We start from the raw sequence: 14,677 nt of genomic DNA, 5'->3' as shown, positions 1-14,677 counted from the left end.
CTAGCCGAGCTGTCGCGCGTCGGGCCGGCCCCTGCCCCTTTGCCCGCCGGGCGAGCGGCCGGGCTGGCGGTGTTTGAGGCGAGCGGGCGGGCGCGGGAAAGGTCCGTGTCGCCCCGCGTCACCTCGCGTCACCCCGCCCCGCCTGCTTCCCAGAGCTCTGGGCCCAGCCCCTCGCGCAGGCGCACAACCACCTTTAGGGTCCGCCCTTTTTCAAGATTTGAATTTCCCCCAGCAAAGCAAGACAGGCAAAATACCCGGATGGTGATCGCTGGCCTTTTCGCGCCAATACTGTAAGTTCTCACGACAATCTTGAGAGGTGGGTACATCATCCTGATGTTCCAAATCTTGCAGGAGCCTGTCTGGTCGCTGCTCCAAGCTCACGCCCAGACGATGCAGGCTGCAATGCGCTGCTGTCCAGGATCTTAGAATGACAACAGACGGTTTTTCCAGTTTCTCTCATGTTTATTTGATCTTTACATTCATTAGCCTCTAGCCAAAATTTGGCCTTTCCCGCAACTAAAGTGTAGGTAACAAAGCACAGAGCGTTAACCTGGTGATTGTGTCACCAAGGGAAATGACATCATTTGAGATTATATAGCTTTTCTTTTAGATATCCTGAAAGTTAACTAAACTGCAAGTTACTACAGAATAACTCATTTGAAATTACTGTAGTTATTCAACCTGCCCATAGATCATGTAATTTAACATGTTAGTAAGGAAGCACACTTATTACTATATCATACATTATAAGAAATATTTTAATAACTATCTTTGAACATATTAAGTTTGTGTTTTAATTCTGTTTTAGTTTATGGATTTGGAAGCATTTGTTTGAGGAGAGGCCAAAGAGTCCTGTGACAGTCAAGGGACAAGAACCCTCACCTGTGTTTCTGTGCCACCAACTGCCCTAAGTGACCTTGGCCATTTATGTCACCTCTCTGGCCAAGTCCTTCCCCTCTCAAATAAGGAAACTGAGCTGCGGGTTCTCAGCAGCCTTGCCCACATGCTGGGATTCTGTTCTCAGAGTTCAAGAATTGCTATGGTAGCTCCTTTGGCATCCAGGTGGCGTAGATTGAGCTCTCCTGCTGGTGTCCCATGGTAGAGCCTTCAGACTGGCATCGCCTTACCTGCAGAAAGGGAACAATGGTGGTCAGGATAGTCCCGGGCACAACAAACAGTTGTTATAAGGGATACAGGTTAAAGAAGCCACCACTGTGACAGGCAACGGTAGCTTTTGCATACAGACTGAGAAAGCAGAAGAGTTTAAGGAACACATCTTAACCCCTTAGCCCGGGGATTGTCGGGTTTTGCAGGACTTCCCCCCGCAGCAAGCCCAGAACCAGAGCAGGGGAAAGGGTGATGCTGGTGAGCCCTCAGACCTTCATGTGCCAAGCAGGGGAAACTGGGAAGAACTTTGAGAGTCACATCACAAGGGTCACAGCAGCTTAGGACTTAGGCCATATGAGACCTGCCTTGGTCTTTCTAGTGGACTTGGGAAGTTAGTTAGGTAACATGTCGTTTTCAGCTTGCGCAAGGGCTCGAGCAACCTCTGCCCAGTGGCCAGAGAGGAGTCCCTTTCTACACCCTTCCTGGATCTCCTCCTTTAGCAAGTGGACAGTGTCAGACTGCCTGTCCGCAGCTCTTCTCCATGCTTGGCTGGTAGACAGGAGGGTCAGGCTAGCACTGGCGGCCTGGGGCCCCGGAAGCCTGGCTCTTCACATCAGGGAGTCAGACCCTGGGTGGGGTCAGGGAAGGACCTGGAGACACCAGGTGAGGCCTCAGCTGGTGTCCCCGCTGGACTTGGAGCTGAGTGGGGAAGTGCTGGTGCTGGAGAGGAAGTGATAGCTGATTTGAGGGCTTCAGCAGACCAGGCAGAGGAGGGCAGGAAGACAGACTATGCCTGGCAACTCACAGGACTGCATGAGCATGGCACTTTGGTGTCTGGCCAAAAGGCTGGGGCATGATCACGTGTGAGCAGAGAACCAGCCACTGAAGGGTGTTAAACAGGGGCAGTCCTCAAGGGGGCTGCTGGGGGCTGCTGTGTGCAGACCACGTGAGCGGTGGCAAGCCTGGAAGTGGGAACCCTGGAGGAGGGACAGCCTCTAACTTAAAAGACTCTTCCTTCACCAGAGGCTGCAACAGGAGGTACATGACAGTGGCACAGGCTGAGATGAGGGTCAGGACAGGGGCTTCACTTCCTTCGGGGAAATGCTGCTCCCCTTAACAACAGGCTCCCTGGAGGCGGGAGGGGATTGAGAGGGTCACCATGAGGCCCAGCCAGCCATTTCCTGGATCTTACAGGTGGGCCCTAGGGTCAGTCAGAGCAATGAAATGGCAAACAGGATGACAACAGAGGAGAGATGCTAACTTTGTGCTTGAACCAAAATTAGCAGGTCTTTGCTAAGCATGGGAGGGAGGGGCCAGGATCAGACTGGGCCCTGCCCTTTCAGGGCCTAAACTGCAGGAGGGGACAAGGGGCCTCAAAAATAAACAGTGGTCTGCATACCTAAGAACTCATGTAGGTCACACAACAACTCTGCTAGGATGTACATCCCCATTCTACAGGTATGCAAACTGAGGCCTGGAAGGGTTAAGGCCCAAGATCACAGGGTTAGTAGGTGGGGGAGCTTGGATTTGACCACAGACAGTTCTTCTCATCCCCACGCCCGTGTGCTTGCCTGCCAGCTTGGCTTTGAGTCATCTTCAGGGCACCGAACCTCTTCTCTTGTTAATATTAATACATTTCTTGGCAATGAGGCCCACTCACACCACAGCTGGCCCCAGAACAGTTGACAATCCATGAAAAGTCCACATTGTTTTTAAATTATCTGTCTGCTTCCGTGACTTCAGGAAATGGAAGGTTTTCCTGTGAGCCAAGGAGAGAAGGTAATTTTGGAAGGTGTGGCACTTCAGGGGAGGGCAGAGGAGGGGGTGACTCAGGTTGGCAGTCCTAGGGGGATGGCTGCCTCTGCTGCCTGGCCTCACACCCACAAAGCAGCTGAGCCCTTCCTCTCTGCCCATCCCCAACCCGCCCCACCATTCCCTTGCCTTAGATTCCAGAATCTGGCCCACAGCTAATGTCTCTAATTTAACTGGGAATTTAGTTCAAAGGGCTTTGGGACTGGCTTGGAAAACTCCAAGCATATCCTGAGTTTTAACAACAGACCTAGGAAAGATTTAAGTCTCTAAATGCAGTGGTTCTAGGGGAGCGGAGACGAGGAGCAGGATTTTTTATAATACACAGATGAAAGAAGAACAGCATAGGTGTCAGGAGAGAGGGTCATGATAAAAACTTTGGCAGAGCCTGAGGCTGAGAATTGGGAAGATGGAGGCGCTTTTTTGGATGGTTTTCTTTCTACCCACACTCTTTTTGTAACCACAAAGGAAGAAGGCAGAACGGGCCTCCACTGGTGCCAACCAATCAGCAGAACCGCTGCCTTCCTCGGAGCTGCTACCTCCACTGGGGCAAGGTCGCAGCATCTGCGTCGGAAATCACGGGGACTTCTTCCTGCTGGCTCAGCTGGGAGGCTGAGGAGTGTTTTGCAAAAAAGAAAAAAAGAAACCGTTTATCCGAATTCTCAAATAATAGCCGAGGCAGCTGCTTTGTGGAGCTCCCCATCCTGGGGCCACACCTAAGGTTCCAGATGAAGCCTGAGTCGGGGCAGGCCCTCTTCCATGTGGCCCTGGCCAGCTGCTTCTGCGTGGCCACTGTCCACACTGGTATTTTCGAAGGTGTCTCTGTCCAAGTGGGCTATGAGCACTATGCGGAAGCCCCGGTCACCAGCCTCCCTGCCTTTCTGGCCATGCCCTTCAACTCCCTTGTTAACATGGCCTATGTGTTCCTGGGGGTGTACTGGCTGCGGAGCCAGGCCCGTGCCCCAGGAGGCCCTGCAGAGAAGTGGAGGGCTCGCTACCTGAAGGACGTCTTCGCAGGCATGGCCCTGGTCTATGGCCCGGTCCAGTGGCTGCGCATTGGGATGCAGACACGGCCCAGCGCTGTGCTGGACCAGTGGCTCACTTTACCCATCTTCGCGTGGCCGGTGGCCTGGTGCCTCTGCCTGGACGGGGGCTGGAAGCCCCGGCTCCTCCTGGCTGTCGAGGGCCTCTCCCTGTGCAGTTACAGCCTGGCCCTGCTGCACCCCCGTGGGTTTGAGCTGGCGCTGGGCCTGCACATTGCAGCTGCCGTGGGCCAGGCCCTGCGCACCCAGGTGCACCACGGCAACTCTTCCTCGGGAATGTACTTGGCTCTGGGCGTGCTCTCCTGCCTGGGCTTTGTGGTCCTCAAGCTATGTGACCATGAGCTCGCACAGTGGCATCTCTTCCAGCAGCTCACAGGGCACTTCTGGTCCAAAGTCTGTGACGTGCTTCAGTTCCACTTTGCCTTCCTGTTCCTGACCAGCTTACATACCTGCCGAAGGTGCCCACCTGCAGAGAAGATGCGTTCAAGTGTGGGAAGAAGGGGCTTATGACCGCCAACCCTCTCCCCAGCGTCTACATGCACTAACTGATGGCATTCTGTCATCAGTGCTCAGTGTCCTTGGTGTGATGACATAAGGTGATGACACAGAAGACTGTCCCTGCCTTCGAAGTTATAGGCTTCAGTATTATGAACATGAGTATTCAATTTTGTGAAATGTTATGCTTTCTGCAACTTACTTTCAAAGGCTTAGAGCAAATATCTAGGGGCTGGGGATGTGGGGGTCATTGTACTAGTCTTGTAATTTTTCTGTGGTTTGAAACTACTCAAAATAAAGTGTTGGGGGGAAGTGACCCCCAAGAAATCCATCACACTCACAGTTGGCCAGAGAATGGTTGTCTGCTTTGGGATGTTGGCTCCAAGCATGGGCGGGGAACTGGGGGGAAGGGCAAGCTTCTGCCCAGTGTGCTGGGCAAGGCAGTGGGGTTACCAGTGAGTGTCCCCAGAGGTAGCTGGCTTCAAGGAGACAGAGTCATATTAAACACACACCTAGCAGACTGATGGGGAAATCCAAAGGCCAGAGCACTAATTCACCGTGGCATCTGACTGCCAGGCTGACAGCAGGTCACATGGAAGCCACACCCCTTCAGATCCTCTGTGGAACAAGGCAGGGTGCGTCTAGATGAAGAAACACCCACAAGAAACACAAAAGTTGAGTTCTCAACAGAATGTTGTTTGGTGGCTCTTCCCTGAGAGCCAGGGGATGGCTCAGATGTCCTTAGCAGCTAGGGTTACTGAAGTGTCAAGTGTCTGTCACCCATGGATAAACCCGGGGCCTTTAGGAACCATGATTCCCTTGATGGGATCTCAGGTTCACGGGCCCTGGAGTTGGCCTCTTTTATTACTTTGCCAACTAAGGTTCGTCTAGTCAAGGCTATGGTTTTTCCCATGGTCATGTATGGATGTGAGAGTTGGACTGTGAAGAAGGCTGAGCACCAAAGAATTGATGCTTTTGAACTGTGGTGTTGGAGAAGACTCTTGAGAGTCCCTTGGACTGCAAGGAGATCCAACCAGTCCATTCTGAAGGAGATCAGCCCTGGGATTTCTTTGGAAGGAATGATGCTAAAGCTGAAACTCCAGTACTTTGGCCACCTCATGTGGAGAGTTGACTCATTGGAAAAGACTCTGATGCTGGGAGGGACAGGAGGAGAAGGGGACGACAGAGGATGAGATGGCTGGATGGCATCACGGACTCGATGGACGTGAGTCTGAGTGAACTCCAGGAGTTGGTGATGGACAGGGAGGCCTAATGTGCTGTGATTCATGGGGTCACAAAGAGTCGGACACAACTGAGCGACCGAACTGAACTGAACTGAACCCTGAAACACGCTTTTCGTGCAGATGAGGATGTCTGAACGAGCGGGCCTACCCAGGGGTGGGCGACCCTGACAGATGCTGAGGACTCTGCTTTGGGCTTGCCCTGTGGAGACCAACTCTCTCTGCACTCTCTCCTGCTTGTTAACATGTTCCTTAGACACTGGTTTCATTCCCCTGTCACCTGAAAGGCATCTGGTCTTTAAAGATGAAGGTGGAGAGGAGAGGATACCCTGTCCCTGCCAAATGGCTCCTTGTGATGGCCAGCCCACGTGCATCTGTTCAGTGTCCCCTGAGTGTCCCTAGAGCCTCAAGGGTTGGCCGGTGGACCGTTGCCATGACTACCGAGGTCCTTTTGAAACCAGATACCTGGTGCTGGATGTTCTGTCCCAGCTGGCACATCCCCAGTGGGTGGTGGGTCTCAACCAAGTCATTACCTGAAGGATCCAGCCGAGAACCGTCACCTCTGCCCCTCTCCCCAGGAATGGGGCCCGAGGCGGGGCCTACTGGGCAGCATTTGCCTCAGGAAGCAACTTTGTTCTGCAACGATTATCTCGAAGGCTCTGTATGTCCTGCAAGAGCACAGTGGCCAGGACATCTCCTTGAAGAGGCCAGAGGGGAACATGTGATTTCTCGGATGGCTTGGTTAGAGATGGAGGTGGGAGGGTGGAGGGCCGGGGGAGGACCAGGGTCTGATTGGGGTGGGGGAGGGCGCTCTGACTCTCCTCTGCTCTGCCATCTCTCTCAGAGTTGCCGTTTCCTTCCTTGACAGTGAGTCCCCTGAGAATGGGGCTTTGCATAGCCTCATTGATTCCATACCTTTGAGCCGCAAGTACCCGTAACGTATTTAGTTGTTTTTTATTCTTATTCTTTTTTTTTTTTTTTTACTAATTCCCATTTAATAAATAACCTGAGGACCTTCTGGGTGTCATTCCACTCCTGTGTCAAGCTGGGTCCCCACAGGAAACAAGTGGCACACTGAGACCAGGAGAACTACACACGCCAATGTATGCAGGTGGGGAGAGTGAGTGGGGAGACCCTGGGCAGGGTGCACTCCGCCCAAAGCAGAGACTCGTGTGGAAGGGACACTTCAGGGGGGCTGAAACCCTCAGAAGCCTAAAGCCACTGCCTCCTGGCAGGCCTCCCACCTAACATGGTCCAATGAAATACAGGATGACAAATGATATTTCAGGACCACTGTGTCTCCAGTGTCACACAACACATGGTTATACTAAGAAAATGTTCATTGCTTATCTCAGATTCAGGTTTAATAGGGTGTTCTGACTTCATTTGCCAAATCAGATGACCCCGCATTGAGCCAATCCAACCAAAGCCAGAGGCCTGGAACCTTCCTTCTCTGGCCTGTGTATTTGATCAGCGTTTCTCAAAGGGTGGCCAGCGTCAGCCACGCAGCTTCCTGTATCCCCTCCAGCCCTGGTGAGTCCTGCCTTTGGGGGCTGGTCCCAGCCCAGCCCCAGCCCTGTCTGAGATGCCAGAGGACAACAGAGAGGCCAGTGGTTGGCAGGTTCCCTAGCTGGGTGGGATCTCAGAAAGCATCTGTGCCAACCCCCTCGTTCTGCAGAAACTAAAACTCTTAGATGTTCGACTGGGCTGCAAATTTCATCACTGAGCATCAGAAAGGCAGGTGGCCAGCCTCCAGGCCCAAAGCCTCGTCCACGGTGCGGCCTCACCTCTCCCAGGAGGCGGTGACCGTGGCGTGGCCACCTGGCCCCTTCCTGCCCCTGCCAAAAGTAGTGGTAACGGTTTCGTTCTGATCACGCAGGTATCCAGGCTCACAGCAGGGAAGACGAGGGTTGTAGTGGCCCCGACATCGGACTCACCACCCCCCGCCCCCCCCACCTGTCTTTCCCAGTCAGTGCTGGGCATGGCTGCAGCCACATCTATGCGTGCTGCCCTCACCTGACCTCCTGCATTTGTGCCCTAGAGCTTGCCTTCCTCTGGGTCAGCCTCAGGGGGCAACTCAGAGGACACTCGTGTTGCCTTTCCCACTGACACTTGTATTTCCCACAAAAATACTATGTCTTTGACGGTGGTCAGAGAGGCCTCCCAGGGTCCCCAGCCACAGGCAAGGTGTCGCAGGCTTTTTCATTTTGTGCCAATCTGATGGGGGCGAGGCAAGATCTTGCTGTGACTTTAACTCATGCCCCTCTACACACACACACACACACACACACACACGCACACACACGCACACACACATGCACACACACGCACGCACACACACGCACACTTGTGCACAACTCTTGCTTATGCTTTCTATTGAAAGTTAGGATTTGTTCTTCCATAAATTGTTTATATCCTTTCCTCAGTTTGGACTTTTTCTTCCAAAAGTTTGCAGAAGCTTGTTTTATATTAGTCATTCACCTGTCATATGGATGATACATGTTTTCTTACTCTCATTTGTCTTTTGCTTTTGTGGGCCTCTTGAAGGTGGTTGCAGGTTTTCCCTAATCATGGATTTCTATATGTCTGTCTTTTTCTTTGTAGCTTTTGGGGTTCTTGTGCACATATCAGATACCTTTGTCAAATCTTAACATCTCCAATAGCTACTTCAGATATTTTGCCTTATAAACATGTATTCTAAAAGTATTCAGAATAAAAATTAAAATAGTTGAAATGTACATTCAGAAACCAAACAGTGCAGCTGTCATCACTGTTCACAGGAAGTTCACCGAACTGAACTTGACCAAAGCCATTCACAGTCACAATACATGGCCGAGAGGAAATGCCCAAACCTCGCGAAATGCATTTCATCAAAGGTTGGAGGACAAAGGAGGTTTTGTCTCTCGGCACTTAAAATTGGCCCCATCCCACAGGTAAGCATTTCCCTCTCGCCTATGAAGGCCTCCATGAGGGGAAATCTTTGGGTAAATAGAAATGAGGCAATTCCAGTTCCCAAGCAAGCCCCCAGACAGCCACGTAACTAGCCCCTTATCAGCGGTGCTTAGGTTCCTGGTGTTTGCAGATCCACGTGCCCCTCGAGCCGTGGATGCCTTTCTTCTAAGTGACCTGGAGGCTGCCCGCTGCCGCCTGGGCTGAATGATGGGGCCCAGGGTCCTTCTAACCATTTTCATGCATTTCTAGTATTTTCTTCCATTTCCTGCTTTTCACTTGGATCCTTGCCCTCCATTGTACTTCAGAACCGCTGACTTCTGGTTTTCCCTCTGCCTCATCTTTCTCGGCCCTGCCCGCCTTCCACTTGGGGCATCTTCCATGGGGTTTGCACTGCCACTATCTCGGCCATCCCGTGCAGCCTCACAGATCACATCAGGGTCCTGACCCTACCCTACCCTCTCACCCCAGAGGCAGCCGCCCTCAGGAGTTCGGTGTAACCCACTCCCTGGCACATTCTGAGACCTTTCCTGGGGGTGGAGGGAGATGAGCAGCCATGCCCACTGCCCACTGTCACATGCTCTAAACTTCTCTAGATGCACCACGTGGTCCAGAGCCATCTCCCACCAGCTGCAGGACCCAATCTGTGGACGTTTGCCCCCGGGGCTCCTGGGTACCCAGCCGGGGAGTTCCTCCTTTGGTGCTGCTCTCTGGGACTCCCTGCCTATGTGTGAGCACATCGCTAGAGGATCTGCCTGCATGCAGCATGCCTGTGCTCCAGCCACAGTGGTTGCTGAAATGACTGCCTGCCAGAGTCTCTGTGCGCCAAGCATCACCAGCACATGGTGCTGGGAGAAGGGTTGCTGTCTGCTACGCGGATGGCAGCCAACTAGAACTGCACTGCTTTCTTGCTTGCCTTTCCTGGCTTAAAATTGAAGTTGCCCAGAAAAATCAAACATACAACTACCATAGGATCCCGGAATCCTACTTGAAGGGGATCTCCCCACTGTAAGGGAAAGCAGGGCCTTGAAGCAATACTTGTCCCCCTGTGTTCACAGCAGCCTTATTCGCAATAACTGAAACATTTAAAACAACCCAAGTGTCCACTGATGCATGCCTGGATGAACAGAATATGGTCCAGCCCCATAAAGGAGTGTGGTTCAGCCTTCAAAAAACAGCCGCTACAACACCACTGGACCAACAAGGTGTGATGGTCAGTGAGATTAAGCCAGACACAAGGACAGACACAGTATGACTCCACTTGTATGAGGCGCCTAGAGTCATCAGACCCTAGACGGAGAGAGGAGGAAGGGGAGGGGGCAGAGGCTGGGGAGGGGGAGTTAGAGTCTAATAAGGACAGAGTTTCCATTGGGGAAGATGGGCAGTTCTGGGAATGGACACACACCCACATGAACATACTTAGTGCCGCCAACCTGGACACTTAAAAATGGTCAAGATGCTACATTTGATGTTTGTTGTTGTTTAGTTGCTAAGTCGTGTCGGAGTCTTTGCGACCCCATGGACTGTAGCTCATCAGACTCCTCTGTCCATAGGATTTCCCAGGCCAGAATACCAGAGTGGGTTGCCATTGCGTTTCTCCAGGGAATCTTCCAAACTCAGGGATCAAACCTGGGTCTCCTGTATTGGCAGATGGATTCCTTACCAGGGAAGGTACCAGGGAAGCCACCAGAGAAGCCCAAATTTGATGTTATCGGTACTTAATTACAGTTTCAAAATCCACATTGACGTCTGCAGTTCAGGAGCTGGGACACCTTGCATACATTTTGTCAGCCTTCTGTGCCTCAGTTTCACCTCTCATATGAGCACTGGACAAGGTCACATAAAAGCAGGTCACAGGCTTCCCAGCAAATCCAGTTGTTCAGAATCTGCCTAGCAATGCAGGGAACATGGGTTTCATCCCTGGTCAGGGAAGATCCCACGTGCCACGGAGCAACTAAGCCTGTGAGCTGAAACTTCTGGAGCCCAAACACTGTAGAGTTTATGACCCACAACAAGAGAAGCCACCACACTGCAATCAGAGAAAGCCTATGCAGCAACAAAGACCCAGTGCAGCCAAAAATAATAAATAAATCTTAAGAAAACCAACAAACCCAGCAGATCAGGAAAGTGTATGCATAGAACCGGGTGGTGTCCTGGCCACCCTTCCCGACCAGGGCTGCATCTCTCGGTGGCATTGTACATGAGGAAACACATATCATTCCAGGGAGGATGGAGGCCTTACTATCAAGAACAGTAAGTTTAGAGGAGGTGAACGACCTTCAGGTCCGAGGGGGAAGGAAGTGGCGAAGGTGAGGCTTCCCCTGCTCTTGGCTGCTACGTTGGTCTTTGTAACTGGAGCCCTTGCTACCATGGCTTGGGAGCCAAATTTCGTTTGGAAAATACATTGAAAAATTCAGATCTGAATGACCTACCATATAATTCATGTTCTTTCGTGTTACTTTTGATAACTTTTTTTTTGGGGGGGCCATGTGGCTTGTGGGATCCTAGTTCTGTGACCAGGGATCGAACCTGAGACCCCCCCTGCTGCATTGGAAGTGTGGAGTCTTAACCCCTGGACCACCAGAGAATGCCCCAATTCACACTGTTAATGTGTATGTTTCAATGTTTTTAGTACATTCACAGGGCTGTGCTGGGACAGGGGCTGATTTTCTGTTGAATTGTTGGAGGACTGGACACACCATTCCTACCACAGTGCGCAAAGTTTTCGATTTCTTAACATCCTCACCACCACTTGTTACTGATTTTTTTTTTAATGATTTTTGACTGTAAGCCTCCTAGTGGGCGTGATACAGGGTCTATTGTGGTTTGAACATACATGCTTAATTTCAAAGCCCTCTAATCAGCGGGCACCTCAGCTTTTCTGGAGAGCACTCTGACCTTGCCAGGCAGCCATCTGAAATGTTTATCATTTGCAACTCTTTGTCCTTGCCATTCAGATGGGCTTTCTTTCCAGATTGTTCTTCATAGTGTACAACCCAAACAGGTGGGAGAGCTGAGAGTGTGACATCCACAATGAGCTGAGCCAGCCCCACAGGGCTGGGGAGGGGGGGTTGCTTCTGTGGTGGCCGACACAACAAACAACAGATGTCAACTCTGAGAGGACTTCAGATAGTGGGACTGTCAGAGATTACAGACATTGTCACACTGCATCCAAACCACAACTTCCAGGCATATGCTGTTTAATAGACACTCACCTAAAACATATGTCTGTGGAAAGATCACATGTGAGGGAAGGAGAAAAACAAGATCTACTTGGCACCTAAGAACCAAGAGGGAGCTGGTGTAGTTATATTAATATCAGACAAACCTACAACATTTTATGAAGATGTTAAAATAGTTTCAAAATATATAAAGCACAAATGGACAGAACTCCATGGAGAAATAGACACATCTAGCACCTTACAGGGAGGTTTCCATGGGCTTTCCTTGAAGGTGTTGCAGGAAGGCAGACCCCTTCCAGGGCCCGAAACCGGGCTCTTGTCTAACACTCAGAAATGAATTGTCCGAGGAGACACATGTGCTGACAAAGCAAGAGATTTTATTGGGCAAGGGCACCCGGGTGGAGAGCAGTAGAGTAAGGGAACCCAGGAGAAGTGCTCTGCCACATGGCTCGCAGTCTCGGGTTTTATGGTGATGGGATTAGTTTCTGGGTGGTCTTTGGCCAATCATTCTAATTCAGAGTCTTTCCTGGTGGTGCACGCACCGCTCAGCCAAGATGGATGCTAGCGAGAGGGATTCTGGGAAGTGGATGGACACGTGGTGTCTCCTTTCGACCTTTCCCAAACTCTTCCGGTTGGTAGTGGCTTATTAGTTCCCTATTCCTTATCAGAATCTCCTGTCATAAAACAACTCCTGCAAATGTTTACTATGGTGCCTGGCCAGGGTGGGCGGTTTCAATCAGTGTGCTTCCCCTAACAATTCCCCACTGAGAGACTCCATACTCAAGATACTTCTTGGGAATTGGGGCGGAGGTCTCTTTCTTCTGTAACTTCTTCCTGCTGTGCATGGCTGTAGGCCTGCCTAGCAGAGCAGAAGTCTCTCTCTACCAGATCTAAGTCAAGGTATTTTTGGCCTGAAACCAGCATTCACCCTTGTAATAACAGCAATTTAGTTTGAAACTGTTGGCCCCTCTCAGAGATGAAATAGACAGGGGCCAAACAGGAGACCTAACAGGATGGTCATCTCTGGTCCCCAGAAACAGAAGGCAACATTTGGGGTGAGGGTTGCAGGGTTTGTGACCGTTTTTGATTGGTTGGTGGTGAGGCAATAGAGCTGTGCACCCCCCCACCCCCCAGAATCTTTTCAGTCTGAAGTTACCATCCTCCACCTGGGTGGGGGCTCAAAGATATTGTTATGCATATTTCTTTGAGTAGGAACCAGGACTCTGTCTGGAGGCTGCCTGGTCCAGGAACTAAGATCTCCCAAGATGCCTGGTGCAGCCAAAAAGAAAAAGACTTAGAACTACAGTAATAGAAAGAAGGAAATAATAAAACTGGTGGCTAAAAGTGAAAGTGGTATTTAAAGTAAAATTTACAACTTTATGAGCTTACGTATCTACATTATTTTTATTGAGCCAAAACATACTAAGTGTAACCACTGGAACTTTCCACACACACAGCGGAGGCGCCATCAAACTCAGCCCCAAAGCAAAACTCTCCAGATTCCTTTTGCAGTTCTAGATGTTGGTATGAAAGGAAGCTCGCAGTGACATCCATACCCGTATCAACATGTCCATTCCTTTTTATCACTGAGCAGCAGTCTGTGATATGGAGGTCCTGTAGCTCTGTTGATGGCCATTTATTCAGTTTGTTTCCAGCTGGGGGATCATAGAATAGCTGCAGTGGACATGCAGGTACAAGTCTTTGTATGGACTTGTGCATTCCTTGCTTTTTGCTACACACCTAGAAGGGGAATGGGCTTCCCTGGTAGCTCAGTTTGTAAAGAATCATCCTGCAATGCAGGACACTCCGGTTTGATTCCTGGGTCAGGAAGATCAACTGGAGAGGGGATAGGCTACCCACTCCAGTATTCTTGGGCTTCCCCTGTGGCTCAGCTGGTAAAGAATCCGCCTGCAATGTGGGAGACCTGGGTTTGATCCCTGGACTGGGAAGACTCCCTGGAGAAGGGAACCGCTACCCACTCCAGTATTCTGGCCTGGAGAATTCCATGGACTATACAGTCCATGGGGTCTCAAAGACGACTGAGCGACTTGCACTGCACTCAGAAGGGGAATGGCTGGCTGAGAGGGGCTGGGTAGGTGAAGTTCAAGTTCGTAAGAAAAGTGGCTGGCCAAGTTTGCACCGCTGTTGGCTCCACTCCCTTGCCGACACTTGCTATGACCAGTCTTTTTAGTGTTAGTCATCTTGGTGTGTGTGTGCACAGCCATGTCCTTGAAGTCTTCTCAGGCGTTTCCCGGTGACCGACGAGGCTCAGCAGGAGGCGAGGGCGGGGCTGTGCAAGGAAGGGGGAGGGGGAGGGCGGAGGCGGGGAGAGAGAGGGCGGAGGCGGGGAGGGGCCCGCAGGGAGGAGCGCCGGCCCGCTGGCCCCAACCGCCGGACCCCGCCAGGCAGCGCGGGGTGTCTTCCGCTTCTGAGCGGTGGCCTCGCCCATCCTCTCTGCCAACTTGGCTGCGGACACCTCCGACACTGTCCCCAGAAGAAAGACAGCAAAAGGGGAGAGTTGTCAAATGCATCCTTTCTGGCTTTTCAGAAACGGGTCGTGCCACTGTATTCCAGAAAGTAAAGACAAGCTTCCAAGTGCGTCTAATGAAACCGAAAGAACCTTCTTGAGAGTGGCACACAGGGTGACTCCCCGTGGTTCTCCCTCCCGGGCTCAGTTCCAAGAGTCCAAGCGGGGCGGGGTGCTCCGTGGACACTTCTGGCCTGACTGACAGTCTGACCTGGTTTCCAGACTTGACAAAGAATCCCTACCCACCCCCCAAAAAACAAACACACCACAAAGAAAACTGCAGATTCTTTGCGCTGAAATATTGGTGCACAGTTCAAAAATTAA

General features: G+C 51.4%; 1 protein-coding gene and 1 long non-coding RNA gene across 6 annotated transcripts; both read left to right on the top strand.

Annotated features, from left to right (window-relative positions):
• The first annotated feature begins 212 nt into the window (after nt 1–212).
• TMEM187 (transmembrane protein 187) lies at nt 213–4,794 on the top strand. 5 transcript variants are annotated; one of them, XR_009598870.1, is made up of 2 exons: nt 213–290; nt 3,385–3,502. XR_009598870.1 is itself a non-coding variant. In XM_012107080.4 (2 exons), exons 1-2 carry the CDS (start codon nt 259–261, stop codon nt 4,467–4,469), a joined length of 1,113 nt encoding a protein of 370 aa, XP_011962470.1. In that variant the 5' UTR covers nt 213–258; the 3' UTR covers nt 4,470–4,794. The 5 variants fall into 5 exon arrangements, 4 of the variants coding, with proteins under 4 accessions (XP_011962470.1, XP_004022708.1, XP_011962471.1 ...); XM_012107080.4 differs by having other exon boundaries at nt 3,389–4,794; XM_004022659.5 differs by having other exon boundaries at nt 213–316; nt 3,389–4,794.
• A 1,698-nt stretch (nt 4,795–6,492) lies between these two features.
• LOC121818191 (uncharacterized) lies at nt 6,493–10,784 on the top strand. Its single transcript, XR_006058263.2, has 3 exons — nt 6,493–7,228; nt 8,476–8,628; nt 9,241–10,784. It is a non-coding gene; the product is annotated as an uncharacterized LOC121818191 (long non-coding RNA).
• The last annotated feature ends 3,893 nt before the right edge of the window (nt 10,785–14,677 follow it).

Source organism: Ovis aries, chromosome X (assembly GCF_016772045.2).
Source record: "Ovis aries strain OAR_USU_Benz2616 breed Rambouillet chromosome X, ARS-UI_Ramb_v3.0, whole genome shotgun sequence".
Taxonomy (NCBI): domain Eukaryota; kingdom Metazoa; phylum Chordata; class Mammalia; order Artiodactyla; family Bovidae; genus Ovis; species Ovis aries.
This window is presented reverse-complemented; position numbering and strand designations above follow the sequence as displayed.

Coding starts and splice junctions, on each gene's coding strand:
- TMEM187 (XM_012107080.4), top strand. CDS start 259: ATGGTGATCGCTGGCCTTTTCGCGCCAATACT. Junction 291..3,388: donor GGCCTTTTCGCGCCAATACT/GTAAGTTCTCAC, acceptor CCACAAAGGAAG/AAGGCAGAACGGGCCTCCAC.